This window comes from Diabrotica undecimpunctata, chromosome 8 (genome assembly GCF_040954645.1).
Source record: "Diabrotica undecimpunctata isolate CICGRU chromosome 8, icDiaUnde3, whole genome shotgun sequence".
Classification (NCBI taxonomy): Eukaryota; Metazoa; Arthropoda; class Insecta; order Coleoptera; family Chrysomelidae; genus Diabrotica; species Diabrotica undecimpunctata.
The window spans coordinates 55,395,720-55,418,101 of record NC_092810.1 but is presented as its reverse complement, the minus strand read 5'-3'; the positions used below and the strand labels follow the sequence as shown (position 1 = coordinate 55,418,101).

At 32.9% G+C, this 22,382-nt stretch overlaps 1 protein-coding gene across 3 annotated transcripts in view; it reads left to right on the top strand.

Annotated features, from left to right (window-relative positions):
* The window catches only part of Jarid2 (Jumonji, AT rich interactive domain 2), a 91,491-nt gene extending 71,438 nt beyond the window's left edge, over positions 1-20,053 (top strand). For 2 of the 3 annotated variants that reach the window (XM_072540307.1, XM_072540305.1), the window contains one exon: positions 9,564-20,053. In XM_072540307.1, coding sequence (XP_072396408.1) covers positions 9,564-9,782 — 219 coding nt within the window. In that variant the 3' untranslated portion in view covers positions 9,783-20,053. The remainder of the gene's footprint in view (positions 1-9,563) is intronic. The other variant, XM_072540306.1, reaches the window with a different exon arrangement.
* The last annotated feature ends 2,329 nt before the right edge of the window (positions 20,054-22,382 follow it).

The following is a 22,382-nucleotide window of genomic DNA, read 5'->3' as shown; positions in this document are numbered from 1 at the left end:
GTTTCTTTTCGTCTCACTTATATATTCTTCGATTGATCTATCCAATGTACGATTAGTCGCAGTCCTCACAAGAGATCTTGTATACTCCTTGATCTTCCATGCAATTTTTGTTTTTGCGCATGGTAATATGATTGAGATTTTTTTGTCGATGTTAAACATAGTCTCTATTTTGTTTTTTCTTGGAACTATATTGATTTTTTCAGTCCTGTCCTTTATATTGGATAGCATAGTTTTTCCAGTTAGTTTTTGTCCTTCTACTTAGTCTCTGTTACATAGTTTGGGTTTATCCTCTGCTGTCCCTATTGCTTGTGTTACCATTTCCTGCACAAAAAGGTTTACTAATACCGATGACAGTAGTGACTCCATCGGTGCTCCTTCAAATCAAATTCAAATCAAATTAAGTATGATAAGAAAATAGAGATTTAAATTTAATATCCTAATTTTCTATATTTGATTCATAAAATTTTTTGCTAAATTATAGCTTATATAATTAATATAAAATTATTATTTCTTGGGTTTAGGTTCAATAAGTAATATTAAATTTGGAACTAGATTTTATTGTCCATTGAAATCAACGTTTTGGCAGGGAACCCTTGCCTTTGTCAAGATTCTTAAATGTACAAGATTAGGAACAAAAAGTTATTGTAAAATATATAAAAAAACTTACGAAAACGTAAAACGGGACACTGACATTAATGAATTGACAGAAGTAAAAATTGATATCTGATATCTTATGGTTTACTGTCATTAATATATAATTATTTTTATATGGGCGTATCGTTATTGTTTTCGAAAAAGGTGTAAAGTGGAGATAGAGTCTTTTATGGTGTTATATTTATTATTATTTAAATCAGATTGAAATATATGTTATTTAGGTTCTGTGTATCTTTTTTGTCATTGATTGCGTTAGTTTTATTTCTATTTATTTCTATTGATTCGTATATCTCCCACTTCTTTTTGTTTTGCTGGGTTTTTAAAATTTTGATGTTTTCGAAGTCAAATTTATCCTTCTTCTCATTTTCATGTTTTGTGAGCGCAGTGATGTTGTTCTTGTCATATTTGTGAGAACGAATTGTTGATTGAAGCAGTTGACTGGTTTGCGCAATCATTTTACTATACACTAATATTCCAATAAAACTTGCCACTGATAAAAGAGTACACTAACATCCCATTGCAAGAATTCAATCATCTGTAGAGTTAACATTAAACTCAGCATACTTTTTGTATAGGTTGGCAACACGGTAACCAAAACGTAAACAAATATTTTATTTGTCGTCTGCAATAAACTCAATTTCTGAGAGTTGTAACGGAAAATAAATTATTGAAAATATCCAGTAAACAATATAAGACATTAAGTGAAGGAGAGTACTAAGAAAAAAACTTTAAAATCGGTGAAATTACATCCGAAAACACCAAGGCCCTATAAAAAGTAAGATCGCTGTAATTGATAAGCCTAATTAACATCAAAGCATAGAAACGAAACTCTGACCTTTGAAATTGCGACGTTGCCGTTGTGAGTAGACTTTCGGGGTAGACACAGAAAAATAACAGCGTTTAACCCAGATATGCCCAACGTCCTACATATAGAACGCCTGAAGCAAGTCCGATCCTGTCTCATTCTTGCCCCGTAACTAAATGCTGACTTTAGGTAATCGATCTCTAGGAACTACCCGATGTAATAAAATATAAAACGACTATTAGTTACACCATAATATTTGTGTAGTTAACATACAAAATTATGTAAATTTGAAAATGGCAGAGTATGGTGTTTCTTTCGAAAGGTAAGCAAAATTTTTATTTTTAAAACTATATAAATAATATTTTGGGATGTGCATTTTAACGTAAAAAGAAGTATATTTAGCAATATAGTATTAACAGTAATGTACAAATATGTTATGATATATTTTTGAACCTCTTTTCCACAGCGTCCTACATGTAGGACGTTGGACACATAACAGTACTACATACAAAACATTATTTTTGCGTAAATTACATGCTTTTATACAAAATATATCAATAATTTAGCATATGTCATGTATATTTACACTTCCAGGGGTTTTTCTCTAAATGATGCACTGGCTATGCTGGAGGACGAGGAAGATATGATAAAGAATGTTGAGTCATTGACTATTTCTCCGCCAGAAAATGCCACGGATTCTCAAACTGATGAAGATTCTGGTGACGAAGACACACTTACCATAAATAATCTACCTGCTAAACAGCTTAGAGCGCCTGCTGAAATAAATTTTCATAAATATAATACAAGGCAAGACATTTTCTCTAATACAGAAGATGACAAAGATGGCCCATCAGTTGAAGAATATGAAACGCCATCAAAGAGAACAAAAACAATAAAGAGAAAAAAGATTTATAAATGGGAAACCGAAGATTTGGTGTATGATGGTGAATAATTTAGTAACGATGAAGAAGAAATAGCTCTGCAAACCCCTTTAGATATGTTTTCTTTATTTTTTGATGACAAAATATTGGACCTAATAGTTGTCGAATCAAATCGATATGCAGGGCAACAAAACCATTGCCTGAAAATAGAAAAACGTGAGATAAAGGCATTCATTGGAGTGTTATTACTCAGTGGATATGTGCCAGTTCCAAGGCGGAGAATGTTCTGGGAAAACGAAAGAGACAGTCAAAATGTACTGGTTTCTGAAGCTTTGTCAAGGAATAAATTTGAATATATTTTATCTCACTTTCACTTAACTGACAACGTCACTATAAATACATCCGACAAATTTGCTAAAGTTAGGCCATTGTTTGATCACCTCAATGCTGCATTTTTGAAATTTGGTAAATGTGGTAAATTTGGTAAATATTTCGGCCGCCATGGCTGTAAACAATTTATTCACAATAAGCCAATTCGCTATGGCTATAAACTTTGGGTAGGGGCAAGTAGATTAGGCTACGTAAATTGGATGGAACCTTACCAAGGTGCTACCACTAATATTAGCGAAAAGTATATTGATTATGGAGTAGGGCCATCTGTTGTATTGGAGTATGCCGACGTTTTAAGAACTAGGTGGCCTAATAAGCGGATGCACCTATTTTTCGATAATTTCTTTTCCACGTTATCTTTGTTAGAATTGCTATCGGAAAAAACTTTCAACGCTACCGGCACAATACGTGAAAATCGCATACCTAATGGGCCACTAACAAACTCAAAAGAAATGAAAAAGCAAGCTCGAGGCGTTTTCGATTTCAAAAAAACAGAAAACCAGAACATTATTGTCGTGAAGTGGCATGACACAGCATTGTCACCCTGTACTCAAATGCAGCAGCCGTAAACCCCCTGCATAGGATGAAAAGATTTTCACGAAAAGAACGGACAAATATTCAGGTAAGTTATAGTTTTTTAGATTATTATTACAAAAGCATTTAGTTTTTATTTTCAACAACATGCATAGTTTCATGACATTTTACAATACATATTTTAGGTGTCGCAGCCACATCTGGTAAATTTGTACAATGCAAACATGGGAGGAGTAGACAGATGTGACCAAAATTTGAGCCTTTATAGAATTTCACTGAGGGGCAAGAAATGGTATTTTCCGCTGGTGGCACACTTTATTGATGTAGGTCTGCAAAATGCTTGGCAGTTGCATAGACAAAGAGGAGGGGACCTAGATCAGTTAAAATTCCGAAGACGAGTAGCCACTGCGCTATTAATACAAAATAAAAAAAATAAAACACATTCGAAAGGTCATAAGTCAATCACCGAAGGTTTAGACATTAGGTTTGATCATATGGATCATTTGGTAATTCCTCAAAATAAACAAACACGCTGTGCACATTGCCATGAAAAAACAACCACCAGATGTTCAAAATGCGACAAAGGACTCCACGTCAAATGTTTTTTGGTATACCATACAAAAAGTGTATAGTTAAGGTAGATACCCTTAAGTGCCCATCGTCCTACATATAGGACGCCCAAAATTTTGTATATTTAATAAAAAAATAAATTTTATTTTCGTCTAATATATTTTAGTTTATCCCAAATTAAACCATTATAAGAAAAAAAATAATTAAAATCACAAGTAGACATAATGGGCATATCTGGGTTAATAAACATAAAATGAATACGGTAAACGCTGTCTTCTCTGAACTGTTGAGGTGGAAGACAGTGTTTGGCGCCGGAAAATGGAAAAATATATGAAAAATTTAGACAGTGATGATACACTTTCAGAAGGAGGGGCAAAAAGGAAGGACAGATATAAAGACAGCGAGGAAGAAGATAACATTTTCAGAAAGAGCAAGAAGTTCTCGAGAACACCAACAAAAACTCCAGAGAAAAAAAATGAGGCAACAAAAATTGATCAATTACTAATAATGGTGAGCCACCTCACCGATGATATCAAGGAAATAAAAAGAAATCAAAAAGAATGCAAGGAAACGATAGAAAAGCTCATAATGGAAAACAGAGAGCTGAGAAAAGAAAATTCAGAACTAAAACAAGAAAATATAGAGATCAAGGAGGAACTCAGAGAAATAACAAAAAACATGGAAGTTATGGAAAAACACCGACGAATAAATAACATAGTTATGTACGGCCTAAAGATAGACACATATGAGCAAGCAGGGTTAAAAGGAACAATCAATAATTTCATCAAACAACATATAGGGGTAGAGGTTAAAATAAGGAATGCTCACAAGTTAGGCGAAAAAACATGCCTAATTGAATTGGAACAACAAGAAGAAAAAAGAAAAATAATGGAAAAAAAAGCACAAGTTAAAAGAAATTAAAGAGTACAAAATATATATCAACGAAGATGCAACCATAAAAGAACGAGAAATACAGAAAACAATTAGAAACATTGCTCAAGAAGAAAGAAATAAAGGAAATGAAGTCAAGATTGGAGTAAAAAAATATGGGTAAATAACAGCGAATGGAAGTGGAATGACAAAGAAGGCGCAATATGTAAAAAAACATCAAAAAACTAGCAACTAAATGTACTACTGGAATAAAGTTGACGAAACAAGCACAGAACAAGGTTAGCGATAATACAAAAAAAAGGAAAAAAGAGGAAAAAAAATGAAAACCGGACCAAAATACAAGAAAATATTACGAAAAGAACACTTACTTTTAGGAACATGGAATGAAAGAGGCACATATGGAGAAGGCAAACTTAAACACTTAGCGAGAGAAATCGAAAAGTTCCATTTTGACATAGTAGCTTTACAGGAGACGAAACAGCTGGGAAATGATACATTAGAAATAGAAGATACAATGTTTTTTTAACAGCGGCGGAAAGAATCGAACGTTAGGCACAGGTTTTATGATAAGAAAAGAGCTAAAAGAAGCAATAGTAGAGTTTAAACCAGTATCAGCCGCATATGTAGTATCAGGTTCAAGGGAAAATACCAAAAAATCACCCTCATAAATATTCACGCGCCTTCAGAAGAAAAAGATAATGATGTCAAAGAATGTTTCTACAATGAATTAAACAGAACAATCGAAAATATACCCAGATATGATATGAAAATTATTCTAGGGGACGCAAATGCCAAAATAGGGAAGGAAGAAGTATTCAGACCGACAATAGGAAAATATAGTAAACACAATGAAACTAATGAGAACGGACAATTCCTGATAGATTTCGCAAGAGAAAAAAATATGATCATAATGAGCACATATTTCGAAAGAAAAGAAATACACAAGGAAACATGGATATCGCCAGATAGAAAGGCTAAAAACCAAATAGACCACGTGCTCATCGAAAAAGAAAAACAGCAATGTATAAAGAAGATAAGAACATACAGAGGACCAGACGCCGACTCAGATCATTACATGGTGGGCATCAAAATTAAGCAACTAATACCAGAAAAAAAAATGTATACATAACCCAGTTCGATTAGCAACAAAAAAAGAGCAAGAAATATACGAGGAAACAATGGAAAGAGAACTAAAAAAGATACAAATAGAAGAGCAAACTGAGAACAAATGGGAAAACATAAAGCAAATAATGAACAAAGCAGCAAAAGAATGTAATAAACAAGAGAATAAAAAGAGGAAAGACTGGTTCGACATAGAGTGCCAAAAAGAAATAGAACTAAGAAAATCATTAAGGATGGAAATGATCACGAAAGAAACAACAGAGACAAAGAATAGATATAGGGAGCAAAGACAAAAAGTAAAGAGGGTGCTGAGAGAAAAGAAGAGAAAACACATAGAAAATAAGCTAAAAGAAATAGAAGAGAATTACAGAAATAAAAAAATAAAAAACCTATATCAAGGTGCTAAAAATGAAAAAAAAGGTTTCCAACAAAAACCCATATTCGTTAAAAACAAAGCAGGAAATAATATAAGCGGGGAAGCAGAAATAGCCGAAAGATGGAAAGAGTATTTTGATGAATTACTAAATGGCAATAATAAGTCAAACCAAAGAGAATGTATGGAAGCAGAAGCAAGAATCGAACACTTAGAAGACATAGAAGATAATTCACCCAGCAAAGAACAAATCGAGGAAATCATAAAAAATCTGAAAAACAACAAATCCCCTGGAAGCGATAACATAACAGCAGAGATAATGAAATATGGTGGAAAACTGCTAAATAATTGGATATACAAGATCATAAAGGAGATATAGATAAAAGAACGAATACCGGAATACGAAGATTGGAAGGAAGCCATTATTTGCCCATTACACAAAAAAGGAGACAAAACAGTAATTACAGAGGAGTAGCTTTACTAAATACCGTATATAAAATCCTATCAAAATCCATAAAAGATAAGCTAGAAAAAGAAGTTGAAAATATAATAGGCGAATATCAGTACGGATTTAGACGAGGGAGAAGCACAACGGACCAAGTATTCATAATCAGGGAATTACAAGCAGAAAGCTATGAACACAACTTACCAACGATAGCGCTATTCATCGACTTCCAGCAAGCATACGATAGAATAAAAAAGAAGGAATTAAAAGAGACCCTTGAGGAACTGGGAGTTAGCAGAAAGTTGCGTAACATGATACATCTTACTTTAGAGAATACAGAAAACAGAGTCAAAGTAAACAATCATGTATCGGACAAATTTATAGTAAACGAAGGATTAAGGCAGGGCGATCCTTTGTCATCATTACTCTTCAATTTATGCCTAGAAAAAATAATGCGAGAAGCGAAAATCAATAGAGAAGGACTCCTATATCATAAAAGACACCAAGTTTTGGCATTTGCGGATGATATAGTGTTGCTGGCAAGAGGAAAATAAGACCTACAGGAGATAGTACAGAGAATAGTAAAAGCAGCAAAGAAAATGGGACTTTACATAAATGAAACTAAAACAAAATGTATGCAGTGGACAGATGATCAGTTCAGGGATGGACAAAAGTTTAAAGTAGAAGTAGAAGAAGGATTATCATACGAATTCGAAATGGTAGAAAGATTTACATACCTAGGTACAATAATATCACGCAAACCTAACATTAAAGAAGAAATACAAGCTAGAATAATGGCAGGCAATAGAAGTGTACATGCTCTTAGTGGAATGTTGAAAAGCAAGTTTTTATCAAGAAAGGCAAAAATACAGTTATACAAAACAACTATACAACCAATAGTAACGTACTGCAGTGAGACATGGACAATGACAAAAAATGAACAAAATTTACTGGAGATATGGGAAAGGAAAATCCTGAGGAAGATATATGGAGGAATAATAAGGGACGGTTTATGGATAAGAAGATCAAATGATGAGTTAAAGAAATTATATAATCAACCTAACATAATAGGAGTCATAAAGGCACAGAGACTAAGATGGCGAGGTCACCTAGAAAGGATGCCGAACACGAGGACTCCAAAAAGAGTACTGAACTACACTATAACTTTAAAAAAGAGAAAAGGAAGGACAAAAAATAGATGGAATCAGGAGGTAGAAAAAGATATGGAAGAAATTGTACTAGAAGGCCAGAAAAGAAAAATGAATAACAAGAAGGAATGGAGAAATTGTATATATACTTTTTGTATAAGGACGAAATATACCAACAAATGGATGGATGTGTAATGGGTGCAAGTATTTCTAGTGTCATTGCTCTACTCGTTCTGGAAGATTTACAAGAATCTGTCGTGACTCATTAAGATTTTAATTAACCATTATTTTACCGCTATATCTATGACTGCATCTGTGCTATCCCAACAAATAAAATGAACGAAATTTTAGATATTTTTAACAGTTACCATCAAAAACTAATGTTTACTATAGAAATTGAACAAAATATTAAATAAATTTTCTGGATATCACCTTACATCGCATTAATAACACAGTTAAAACCATGTGATTTACAAAAAAAAATGTGGTCTTTACGATATCTCAACTATAAATCCCATCATCCATTCTCCCATAAGAAGTCTGTAATTATAAGTCTTGCTGATATATCTATAAAACTAACAGATCCAGAAACTATTTTCAAATCAAGACTAAATAAATTTTACAATACAAATAATAAACCCAACACTATCAAGACTGCGTATAAAACTCTTCCATATATAAAAGGTTTATCCGAATATCTAACGAATCTTTTAGCCAGGCATAATATAACAGTGACTCACAAAGGCAACAACCTTTTAAATAAATATTTCACTAAACTAAAAACACAAATCACATGTTGTTTACGAGATACTATGTATTAACTGTGAAGGTGTCTATATTGGGCAAACCAGTCAACTGGTTCAATCCAGAATTCCGCCTCACAAATATGACAAGAACAATATTACTGCGCTCACAAAACATGAAAATGAGAAGAAAGATAAATTTGACTTCGAAAATCAATAGAAATAAAAAGAAATACTAACGCAATCAATGAAAAAAAAGATACACAGAACCTAAATAAAATATATTTCAATCTAATTTAAATAATAATAAATATAACACCATAAAAGACTCTTAAAGTCATAATTTATCTCCACTTTACCTTTTTCTAAAAAAAAACCAACGATAAGCCCATATAAAAATAATTATATGTTAATGACAGTAAACCATGAGATATTAGATATAAATTTTTACTTCTGTGAATTCATTAATGTCAGTGTCCCGTTTTACGTTTTGTTAAGTTTTTTTTATATTTTACAATAACTTTTTGTTCCTAATCTTGGTCATTTTAGAATCTTGAAAAAAGCAAGGGTTTCCTGCCGAAACGTTGATTTTAATGGACAATAAAATGTATTTCCAAATTAAACACGTGATGCACTTGGTGGGGGCAACTAAAACGATAATCTAATGTGTGGCAACACAGGACTTTCCCTCCGTTAATGGCTCCCTACTACCATATACTTTAATTTTCAGCTGCTTTCACACTTACATGGGTCTTACTCTTTGATATTTTGAATATCCATATTAACATTTTACCGGACAATTAAAATAAATTAGAACGAATGCTATTTAAAATTATATGCTTTGAATATTTATATTCCAATTTGGAAAATCTTGTGTATATCAATTAATTTCAAATGTTAGGGGATACGTTATGGGATATACATATTCGCATAGATACGTATTTCCAGTAAATGTTGTATTAAACTTGATGCATTCTTTATAGTTCTGACCAATTTTGTATTTACAGATTTTTGACATGGTAGAAGGTATAACCTATTGCCTGGATCATGGTACGGAATTGATTGAAAAGAAAGATTTAAATTTAGAAAACTGTAAGTTTATGTTCACATACGACGACGAGGAATTAAAAGAATTACCGGATAAGGTCAAGACGCTGATAGATACAAGACTTCAAAAAAAGGTTCCCAACAAGTTTGCTGGACTCCCCACTCTACTCGGCAAATAAAATTGCAATGAGGTATATGTGACAAATAATTTAATTTTTCGAGCATTGAAACGTTGTCGGAATGTTCGAGTGGACTGAATTATCGTATTCTGGCTGTTACGCGAACAAGGTAATCCATATAAAAGTATTAATTTGAAAGTATCCGTAGATCAATTGAGATTACATTTTATTTGATATAAAATAATTGTGTATATATATATATATATATATATATATATATATATATACACGGGGTGTCCCATAATTAATTGGACATTAGCTAAGTCATCGGGCACTCTGCAGTTAGCTTGAAGCCTTATAAAATATCATTTAAGGTAAATTATTTAAATATTTCCTATTTCAATTGCATAAAAATGAGGTTATGTGATATTTACTTTTTCATATTAATAGCACGGATCCATCTTTTTCTTTTCTCTAATTTATATGTAATCTTTGGGAACCTATAAAAACTACACTTACTATTTTTGCTATTATTAGCACAATTAAATACGCAACATGTATTTGCACACATTTTTGATAAAATTTATGCGTAAAAAGATAGGTTCAATTGTGTCATATTTCGCCGCTACGCACGCTGGCATCGTTTCAAGGTACCCCTACCATGGTTACGCACGGAGCGAATAGGCTATTATTTTAGATTTAACATATATATATGCTTTACTGGCAAAAATAACGTCAGAAAAGTTACTGCCGGAAAAATCGCAAAAAACTTACGGAAAGGTCTTTTCGCAATTTTTGGAGAGAAGAATTGACAATAAGGTAAACAGTTTTTCCGGTAATGTTTTATTTGTTTATTTCGAAGAGATGTCTAAAAAATTTAAATAATCTACCTTATGGACTCATTACTCAATATTAAAATCTATGTTGTCCATTGGACATAACTTAGATATAAGTAATTATTCACGAATATTTCCCCACGAATAAAATCAAGCAATTTGCCGCAGAAGCACCGAATCAAAAATAATTAATCATATAATTACTTAATTTGTTTGTTGCAAAATAAATAACATTTGAATATTTTTTTGTTGGGAATAATCGTAGAAAAAATCATGTATACTACTCGCATTTAATTGCCATTATGATGCTCGTATTCTATTCGGCATTCGCCGTTACGCGGCTCATGCGGTATCTCTTATACTCGCATCATAATGACCATCATTAAATGCTCATCGTATAATATACTATTAAAGATTTATTCCTGTTTACCTTCTCCACCACTTAGATTATTGTTATTAAAAAAGGTCTAATATGTTTGCTTAAAGAGTGTATAGAACCTGTGTCGTTATGTGTGCAAGATTCTTCTCTTCATATATACTCTGTCTAACTACAGTTTTTTATTCATTAGTTATGAAAATTGGTATATTTTATATGGATATCCTTGTTTTAAAGAAAGTTAAGATACTGATAAAAACATTTTTTATCTGACTTATATAGATTTTAGAGCATTTCTCAACCTGAGATACTATGTGCGCGTTCAAAACGCAATATTTAGTAATATCCCCGCTTCTTATGGATATGCTATATTTGAAATCGACAAGTAAAGATAGTCTATGTTTTAAAAATAATATCAATCTGGCTGTAAATTCTTAATATATGATTTGTCTCTAATCTGGTGTGACAGTAGCCAATTTCTCACTGTTTTTTATACAATTTGTCCATTTTGTCAAATAAATCAAATGGTATCTTTATTTGTTGATTATTTGTGATAGAGATCATGTTTAAACTGAGTATACTAATTTTATATTTAATATTTTATACAATATTTCATTTTTACATCGAAATTATTTTATTGGTTACCTTCTATGTTTAATTTGCAAGAGCCATAACTTTTACAGATACACTGGAATTTAAGCATAAACTGAGTAGAATTGATGATAAAATGAATTAAACATTATGTATGATGTAGTCAACGAGCGTGTTACCAAATGTTCTTGTGAATTCCGAATTTTATTCGTATGGTATTGATATCTGTACAGCAAATGTTTTCGAAAATTGGGTATTGAAATAAAAATTTTCTATTTATGTTAATACCCAATTTAAGTTGCTGAAAAATCTTAGGCAGCTCATCTGCATATATCGTGTTGTGTATCATTAACATTGACTCCTAACGACTAAATATAAAGGAGCTGTACTAGACAAATTACGACTTCGTTGTTTCTCAGAGCCTTTGAAGCGATGATCTAGGGATGCTTTTTAATTTTGTTGTAGGAATCCACATCATTCAGCTAGCTCCTAATAGAATGGCTGAAACACATGTCATCATGAATATTTTTTATAACTTTTTAATTATATTTGAAAAAAAATATTGAAATTGGATAACATATACAAAAATTGATTAATCCCTGATAATATTAATCAATCTTTTTATGCAATCTCATAATCGAATCTGTCATTAGTTATCCTGTCAGCCCAGCCTTTTTAACAACGTCTATTATAGTCTTTGATGACACTTCTACGAAGTCGTAGACTGGAGTTAATAAAGCTCAAATGTATTTAGCCTTATTCTATCCAACCCTGGGCAGTTGCACAGAAAGTGTTCCATCGTCTCGTCTTCAGTCTGACAAAATCTGCAATGCGTACTTTCTGTCAGTCCGATTTTATGTCCCCTTGAGACGACAGTGCCCTTTTAGGAGACCTGCGATAATTCCCAGATAATTCCTATTCATATCTAATGGATCGTTCCTTTTTTTGAAGGTTTATGTGAATGTTTAAGGCCCATTTGATCGTACCAATGGTTACGTTTCATCCGTTCTACTCAGTCCGACATCATTCTTTTGGAATGTGTTTGTGTGTGTGTGACATGTGTTTCTTGCTTACGTACTTCCGTTGGCCATGCAACTATTGGTGTACCTCCCCTTCATATCCGCTTCTTACTATGTCAACGAAAGGTTCCGGACCTATGAATGTTTCTTTTGGTTATCCCTTGGCGGCAAGTAGGTTCGCTTTTTGGTTCTCTTCAATACCAGTATGTCCGGGTACCCAAAGTAAACTTAATTTATTACTTTTTCCGATCCCAATTAGATTCTGAAGACAGTTCCAAACTAACATGGTGTCAGTTCGATTCGATTTCAGCCGCCTTTAATGCCGCCTATCGATACCATATATATTTTTATAGATCTGTCCTTGAAGTTCTTCTTTATTAGTTCCTGCAGGCACAGGTTCTCTATAGCATAAATTTCTGCTTGGAAGATTTAGACTTTAACTAAAGCGTAGCCTTGTTTCCTTGCTCCTGCGTGTACTCCAGCTCTAACTCCTTGACTGCAGTCGTATATAGCTAGTACATATGTTTAGGTTGCCTACCCCATGATTTGCCACATATCTTTCAACATGTCCAAAGGGAAAGCTTTGCTTTGTTGGATATTCTTTCCAGATGGGCGTTCCACGTAAGCGGCTTATATAGTGTTATTCCTAGATATTTGACCTCCTTCGTCTCTTTGCCATACAGTGCGGGTACCTAAATTTTATCTAGGTTCTATCTTCTTATAAAACTGACTACTTCTGTTTTACTAGTATTGACAGAGTTTTTCAATGTCGCACAATCTAGTAAGAATATTTAATGTTCATTGGAGTTTGCTGGATAGAATATTTCTGAATTTTCCTTTTACCATAATTACTAGATCATCCGCATAGGCTTGCACTGTGCGTCAAGGAGCAAGATCAGATCATCCACCAGGAGTGATCACAGGAGGAGAAAAAGCACTCCCTCCTGTGGGCATCCCTTAGCTGTTTTAGTTATGATCTCCCCTCCTTGCGGTTCTGTTAACATCAGCCTATTTCCCGGCATTGCTTTGATCCAGTTACAACAGTAATGGATATCTCTTTTGATACTGCTTTGATGTATATAAAGCTTAAAATTTTTATAAACTTTTATAGTGTGACCAGGATTCCCTCTTAACTGTAACTAAATTTGTAGGGAATAATAATTCTTGAAGGTGGACACCAATGAGAAGTCTACAATGTTGTTTAATGAAATATATCAAATCGTCATGAATATTTTTGAGCTTAAGTCTAAAATTTGGTATGGCAACCTAAAAACATTTTTCTGGGAGGTGCAACATATCCGATATCCATCTTAGGAACGAGACGTATTTGTATTTTGAATAAGACATCTGTAAATATAATCAATAAAATATTTTTGAAATTTGATTTTGGAGATTTGCTTGCAGTTTGATCTCTTTGACTACTAAATGCTTTCTTTTCTACAATTACCTTATAGAATAACGGATTGAAGAAACAGTATTATAAACTTTTATATGTATTTTTTATTTTATCTAGTTTTTATTATACAATTGAGATTTTAAGTATTAATGAAAAAGTGAATTTTCAACGTTATGGTGTATGTTCAGTGTAAATATGCATTTATTATCTTCACTATTGTTCTATATACGTAATTGTAGAAATATGTAATGTCTGTAGAAAATATTTCACATATTCTTTGATTTCCTAAATTTATAAACCAGCATGAACGTAAACTAGACAAATTATTTATATTCGAACAAACAAAAATGTACTAAAAGGATACTTTACACAAAATACATTATTAACCCTTCAGTAGTCGCTAGGAATTTTTGAAAATTAGTAGTCGCGCGCGGTCGAAACGACCGTTTGGTCTTTTACTTCTTAGTTTGTGTTAATAAAAGTATTTGGAACCAGTTTAAGTAAAACACGATTTTATTAAGGTTTAATAAGTAGAGTAACATATTACAAAATAATATAAAAAGTAAACTAATGTTAAAAACACTGGAGAGAACATTAAAAAAACTATATTCTACTCCGATAAAAAAAAAGGAAACTTTTAGTTAATCCGAATAAGTTCAGTTTGGCACTCTTCGCATACTGCACGTGTATGTTCTCTGCATAAAAACTTTTTACATTTACAGCAGGAAACAGTCGTTTTCCGGTTCTTTTTACGGTCGCAAAAGTAGCATCTACCATGTACTCCATTCGTTGGAGTGCCGTCTGTGTTAGGAATATTACATATGGCCTTAATACGTAACTTCAGATCTCTATTTAAATTGTCTACTGTTGCTCGGACCCGTAGATGTTCATCCATAAGAGAAAATGCTAAATGCTTCAAAAATTTTCTTCTAAGCATTTTATTATCAGCAAAGTTATTACTTGCATGAATCACTAGCGAATTAATGCCTGCGATATTTAGCATCGTGTTAAAAATTACCATGGGCCAAAGTCTTGTTTTTCGCGAAACATCATAAGAGGAGCATAGATGATCAACGACGTCAACCCCGCCTTTTGTTTTGTTATAAAACGTCAGAATTTCTGGTTTATAATGTTCAAATGTTTCTCTATCTATAGCGTCGTCATCATGTAGACTTGAAACAAGCAATACAACTTTCTTCTTTTTGGGGATATACTACTAAGATACATGTATCGGTAAAGGCGAACATACTTGATTTTAGAGGACGAGATCCTTGAAGTAATTCAGGGGGCAGTTCCCTTTTGTTCTTTCCAATGGTCCCCACAACAGTCAATCCAAATTCTTTTTTTAAAACATCTATTAGAGGAATGCTAATGTACCAATTATCTAGAGTAATGTTGCGCCCAGAATTCTTTATTGGCGCACACATTCTTTTTACAACTTCTTTCGGGCAATTGTCTACAGTAAATGAGCCATCTGGTTGACGACCCACATAAACCTCCATATTTATGGTATAATACATTTCAGCATCTCATAAACTAAAAATTTTGAGCCCATACTTTGAGGGTTTGCTTGGAATATATTGTATTCAAGGGCAATTCCCTAAAAATCCAGGAAGCATTTCATCGCATGTTAAATTTTGCGAAGAGTTATATCCAGATTTACAGTTTTCTACGAATTTATCAAAAAATACTCGCATGGCGGCCATCTTATCCAGTCTCCTACGTTCTTCACGATCGACCTTATCATCAAATCTAATGCATCTTAGAAGAAACCGAAATCGCGATAAGGACATAACTAGTCTAAATATTTCGACACCTTCGCCATTAGTTTGCCAGATATTTATGTAAATCATATCCTCATCAATGAAATAACTCCATATTTCATAAATGTCTTTCAACTTTTTCGTAAATCTATTAGGCCCAGGTGATTGTTTTACTAAATTAGGCTTGCTCATGCGTACCCTTTTGTTTTTTCTTTGATGCTTTCTCCACACTGTACCCTGTACCTACCATCCTTTCCCCTAAAAACACTTTCTTCTTATACATTGTTCAGTAAAACTTCTCCTATTTCCTCTAAATCCTGTTCTTGTTCGCTTTCCGAATCTTCCGACCTCTCATCAATAACTTCCGGATTTACTTCATTCTCGTCATCGTCATATTCTATATCAAGCGGTTCTTCTTCCATGAGGGCTTGAAGTCTCCTTTGTTCGTTCTCATAGTCCATTCTAAAAATAAAGCCAAACAAGTTATATATTAAAGTTTGCTGTAGCTTAAAATTTAAAAAAATTAATATTTGATTCTCAATAATAGAACAAAGAAAATTATGAAATATCGTAATAGTAATTTGCTGCAAAGTAATTTAAAATTTGATGACTAATTACATAGTAGAAGAGAGGTATATTCAAAAGGTTACTAAACAATAAAACAAAAGTATAATAGTATATTATTTAAAAAAACTAGCGTTTATACATACCTTAAGGTGATAAGAAACACAATAAAACGATTTATAAAAACTTTTTAGCTGACTACACGCGCGCGGAAATTATTACCTTTGCGCTGTAACTCCTAATCAACAAACCTCCCGCTACTCTGATTTAGCACTGAGGCTCCTTGTATCGAATGAGTAAGCTACTGAAGGCTGTGGTTGCCAAATGTAATTTTTTCCGAAATATTAGCAATTTTTAATACGTGCGGTCTTTTTGACCATGTAGCGACTAGTTAAGGGTTAAATTAAAAACTACATTACACTTTATTAAAACTACATATATCATTTTTAATAAAAAATATAATGGTTTGGCACATTACTAATATTGTACTGTACAACTAATCCCTCAGAACATTTTTGATCCATCACTAAACGGTTCTCTTGAGGAACTAGTGCAATTGCATATCCTTTCTCCAGATCTTCGCCATTTTCTGTCACGCCCGTTCTTATATTTTATATTTATCTGGTTTCGTCTATGAAAAAATAATACATGATTTACAGTAAGCAACGGTGCAGTAACAGGTTTTCTGTTATCCAATCTGGCTTCTTTTACTCTTCTCCTGACAGTCAAAGCGCAGAAATTCTGACAGTTGCGAGTTGATTACTTAGATCTTGTCAAAGTTATATTTATTTTTAAATATTTGGTTTTTTGGGACGAGAAACCTAAATTCCCCACCAAAAATTATGTATTACCCAGAGGGCTCCACATCGTCTTTCAGTGCTCATTTTTTCTCTTAATATTTAAACTTTTATTCTCTTACTATTTTTACTCAAAAAAGATATACTACATTCATATCGTTAAACGCAAACGTTTTCGAGATGAACGCTTTTAATTCTGCGATGCAAAATTCAATTGTTTACGTCATATCATTGTAGTTACACCCGAAAAATAAACTTGAAACCATAATAATTGTGTAAGTTGTCATCCTAATGTCATTGCGATACATTTTTTACATATCAGGAATAGTTGACAAATACTAACATATTCTAAAATGATATTTAAATAAACATAAAAACATAAAAAAATTAAATCAACATAAAAACAACAAAAATTACATTTAAAAGTTTCGAAACCCGCTAAATAAAATATTCAAAGTGTCCTCCATTTAGTTCCATACATCTTTGACATCTCTTTATAAGATTTCTTCTTATCACCGGTCCTCAGTGAACAAGCTGTTTCACGTAAGTCCCCAAAAGAAAAGTCTAAGGGATTTAAATGGCAGCTTCAGGGAGGCCACGGATGTTCCATCGGTGAGGAAAAACAGTATTTAAATAATTTTGCACTTCACGGGGATAATGAGGTGGAGCACCGTCATATAAAAACCACATATTTAGTCTGATGTTTAAAGGAACATAACAGTTGATGCAAATCGTTTCGAAGCAAATTTAAATAGTCTTGTGAAAAAAGCCTCTCTGAAAGTTCAAAAGGGCCAACGAAATTATCACAAACTATCTCAAAACAAACATTGATTTTAAACTCGTATTGAATGTACCGAGACAACGTTTCATGTGAATTTTAATCGGCCCAAATATGGCAATTTTTTCGATTTATTTACACCTCTTCTGGTGAGTGTTGCCTCATCTGTAAAAAGAATTTTTGAAATAAAATCTGGATCCTGTCCTTGGTTATTTAAAATGTTTCGCAAAAATTTATTCTGGGCAAAAAATCACTTGATAGGAGATTCTGAACTGGGGTATAATTAAATGGATGGAGTTGTCGTTCGTGCAAAATACTTAACGTAGTAAACGAACTCAGCCCAACATTGCCGACGGACTCCAATTCCTGAATTTTCTTCCACATTGTTCAAAACGTCTTCCTCTTGTTGAACAAGGTCGACTCTTGGTCGACCATTTCGATTCTGGTGTTGAAACTACCCGATTCTCGTAACCTTTGAAATAATCTGGAAAATAATTTTCTATCGTGTTCAATGATTGCTCTAACTTGCTCAATGATTACTACCACAGAATACACCACCCAACAAGAAGCGAAACGAAGGGCTTTTTCGCAATCCAAATTTCTGTGAGAATCCGCCATGTTCTAAATAGTTTATTTGTCAACCTATAAAAACTGAAGTTTGTTTATGTATTGACAAGTGTTGTTTCGTGTGTGTTGTCTAATATTAAAAAAAGAGTAAAACTGTTATACATATTTTAATACCATAAAAAAAGTGTAATAATATAAAAAAAAGTATAATATAATACTGTTCTGGAGCTATTTTCTTGCGGCATTTTAAAGTAATTACTATTTAAATAGGAATAAACCACAATTAAAGGTTAAAGTAAGTTTATTGACGTTTCAATTTCCACTTCGGAAATCGTTCTCAAAATACATTAGTGTTTGTACAAAGAATATAGACGCTAAGCGTCTATATTCTTTGGTTTGTATTTTGAGAACGATTTCCGAAGTGGAAATTGAAACGTATAAACTTACTTTAACCTTTAATTGTGGTTTATTCCCATTTAAATAGTAATTACTATAATATAAAACTAAAAAAAAGAATAATACCGTTATACATATTTTGTATATACGTATACGTATTTTAATACCTTAAAAAATCGACAAAAAGTAATAGAAATCGACTGATTTTCAAATCTATTTTGAAATTAACTCTCAAATTCAATCCCTTTTTATCGTTTTTTTTAACATACTAAAATACTTTCAGTACGTTAATTTGTTTGTTAAAAAAAAAACAAGTCGATATTTTTGACTTAAGACCTTTTTACTTATCAGTACATGATGGGTTAATTAAATTTTACAGAAAAAAATACAATTCATATAAAACAGATCTAATTAAAAAACATTAGTTTTAATAATTACTTTGTTTCTCGGTGTAACTATAATTTTACTACTATTTTGAACGACTTCCTCATTACTTTTTTTAGTGTACTAAGTAGTGCCAACTGTCATTCTCCGTCCGAAATTTCTGTCCTACGAATATCAAAGGTACCGACAAAGCTTTCACTTCTTGTTGGGTGGTGTATTCTGTGGGTGTACAATGATATGCAAATAATTGAATTTTGCATCGCAGATTTAAAATCTCGAAAGCGCTTGTGCTTGGCGAGAGGAATGTAGTATACCTTTTTTTAAGTAAAAATAATTGGCTAATTGGCTATGCCAAAGCCATTATACAATAAAAAAAAAAAGTAAAAATAATAAGGACAGAAAAGAAATAAGCCTATTATCTTATTTAATTGTTATGAAGTTTATTAAAATAAGGTATGTACAAAAATGGTTCGTTCATATTGCAAATTGGCGCTCATGCTCTTTACTGTTCTTTACAGTTTTTGTTAATCTTTCTTCGTTGATGAAATAATTTACCCAAAATCAATTTATAATACTACTGGATTAGAAAAAACCAAACTTCATTATTTGTACCTGTCCATTTGAATATTTGAAACGTTAATTTGTGAAGTATTTTCTCAGCCATTACATACAAAACCTATAAATTTCGTGATAATGGCTCTTCTATCATCTAGGGTAATGCTGTAAGTGTATTTATTTTTTTATCCCAACGTTGTTGAAAATTCTAAATGTGGATTTATGTATCTCATAGTAGATAAATTAGATAATAAAAATCGATGTGATATGTTTTAATATGTACAATTTTCTGAATACAAGAAGTATTTATTGCAATTTGTGTTTTAACTTTTATATAATTTCCTTCCGGTCTTTAATTCCTATTTCACGTTATTATTAACGGTATCAATAAAAGAAGATTGTAGAAACTCAATTGTTAAAAATTCTGCGCATGTGGATATATCCAGAAAAAGAAATGAAAGGAATCATAGGGGACTAGCTATTAAAAAACTTTGAGAGAATTCAATTGATTATAAATGCAGTAATACATGCTTCATATTAGTCATATTGATCTATAAAATAAATTAAAAATGACTATATCATACATGACGACAAAAAAGATTACAAAATTAGTAACTTTAGTTAAAATACCCAAGACCTTGAGTGTAATTTGCAGAAATAACAGGTGATGCAATGAAACGGCACGATTTGGAAACGCTGCTGGTGGAAAAATAGCGGAGCCGCGAACTTGCAAGGTAAACGTTGTAAATCTAGAAAGTTGGAAGTGTAGTATGAAGAAGTGGGCGGGTGAACAAACGCGCATTAGCTGTAAAAGCTTATTACAAAAATGGTGAAAATTTTGTGCATGTACAACGAGCGTTTCATTTACACTACCATTTGCCTCCCTGCGCTCCAGTTCCGTCTAACAAGGCTATTCAGACCTGGGTTAGGCACTTTGAAAGTAGTGGTTCCACATCACAAAAAAAGGTGGCAATGTCAGAACTGCTCGCACACCAGAGAATATTGAAGCGGTGTGAAATTCATTACACTCTAGTCCTCGAAGTTCCCTGTGACGGCGAAGCTTGAATCGGGGATTACACTATACCACTACAAGCAGAATTTTGCATAAAGATTTCCAGTATCATCCATACAAAATACAGATTATGCAAGCAATTAACGTTTAAGATTATCCCACCCGACTAGAATTTTGTGAACAAATGTTATAGCGTTTAATGAAAACGACAACTTGTTGCATAATCTTTGGATGAGTGAAGAAGCCCACTTTCATTTAAGTGGGTATGTAAACAAACAAAATTTCCGCTATTGGTCCGACAATAATCCGCGGCAATTACACGAAAGACCCCTATATTCAGAAAAAGTAACCGTGTAGTGTGCAATTTCTTCGTTAGAGATCATCGGACCTTATTATTTTGAGGACGAGGATGGGCTCAGTAACAGTAAACTCTGATCGCTACATGCACGTGTTAAATATTTTTTTCTTCCGGCAATCAAGAATTACATAAATGAACACACGACCTTTCAAAAGGATGCTACTATATGTCACACATCGTGAGTATCAATGGATTTATTAGAAGATCTTTCCTCGGTCATATTATGAATAAAAACGGCGATATTCCCTGGCCAATTCGTAGTTCGGACCTCTCCCTATACTTTGGGGGTATGTAAAGTCGAAACTGTTTCAAAGTAACCCCCAAGAAATATCAAGACGTTGAAAGAACGGATACGCCAAGAAGTGGAAGCAATACGTCAAGAAATGTTACTCAATGTCGTAGACAGCTGTGTACCGTGGCTGCAAGAATGTGTCCAACAAAATGGAGGCCACCTTTCCAATATCATCTTCAAAAACTATTGTAAATATTTCTTCACTTATACATTAATTTCCATCTATGTAGTATACGTTTTTTTTATTAAATTTAATAAAAATATATTGTTTAAGTATTTTTTGTTTGATTGAAATCGTACCGTTTCATTGAATCACCTCATATTTCTAAGAATTATTGACCGGCTGACAAATTGAATAGGTACTTGTCAGGACAAAATTGCAAACAAGAAATTCGATCATACTTTTTGACATTCCACCAACAATAGCCAAACAACGAAGATACACAAATCCACACAAAAAGAAGACGATCGATCCACCTGTGGCGACAATGACGTCATTGGTTCCGATCCTAACTAAGCAAGGTTCTGAATCGTAAACGTTGGCCGGTAATGCAAATCAAATGCTTACTGTCTGGCACAGCGGGCCCATACTCTGCTGGTAGTAAACGTGTTCCTAAATACTATAGTCAGCGTTCACGAAGGTCTAGATAATAATAAACCTAAATAAAGAAGTTTTAGAAGAAGATGAGAGTACTGACAAGAATTACAGAAAATACGCTGAGAGATCGAAAGAGAAGTGAAGACATTAGAAGAAAATGTAATGTGTGGTGTATAAATGAATGGACACAAAATAGAAAAAAAGAATGGAATGACCACATAAGCAGAATGGAGGAGACCCGCATCGTCAAAATAACAAGAGATAAGTCGCATATCGGCAAAAGAAGTATCGGACGACCGCGCAAAAGATGGAGTGACAACCGTCCGTAGAGGTGTTAATCCGCCAATTAAGCGTAATTGCTTATAAAGAGGAGAAAGA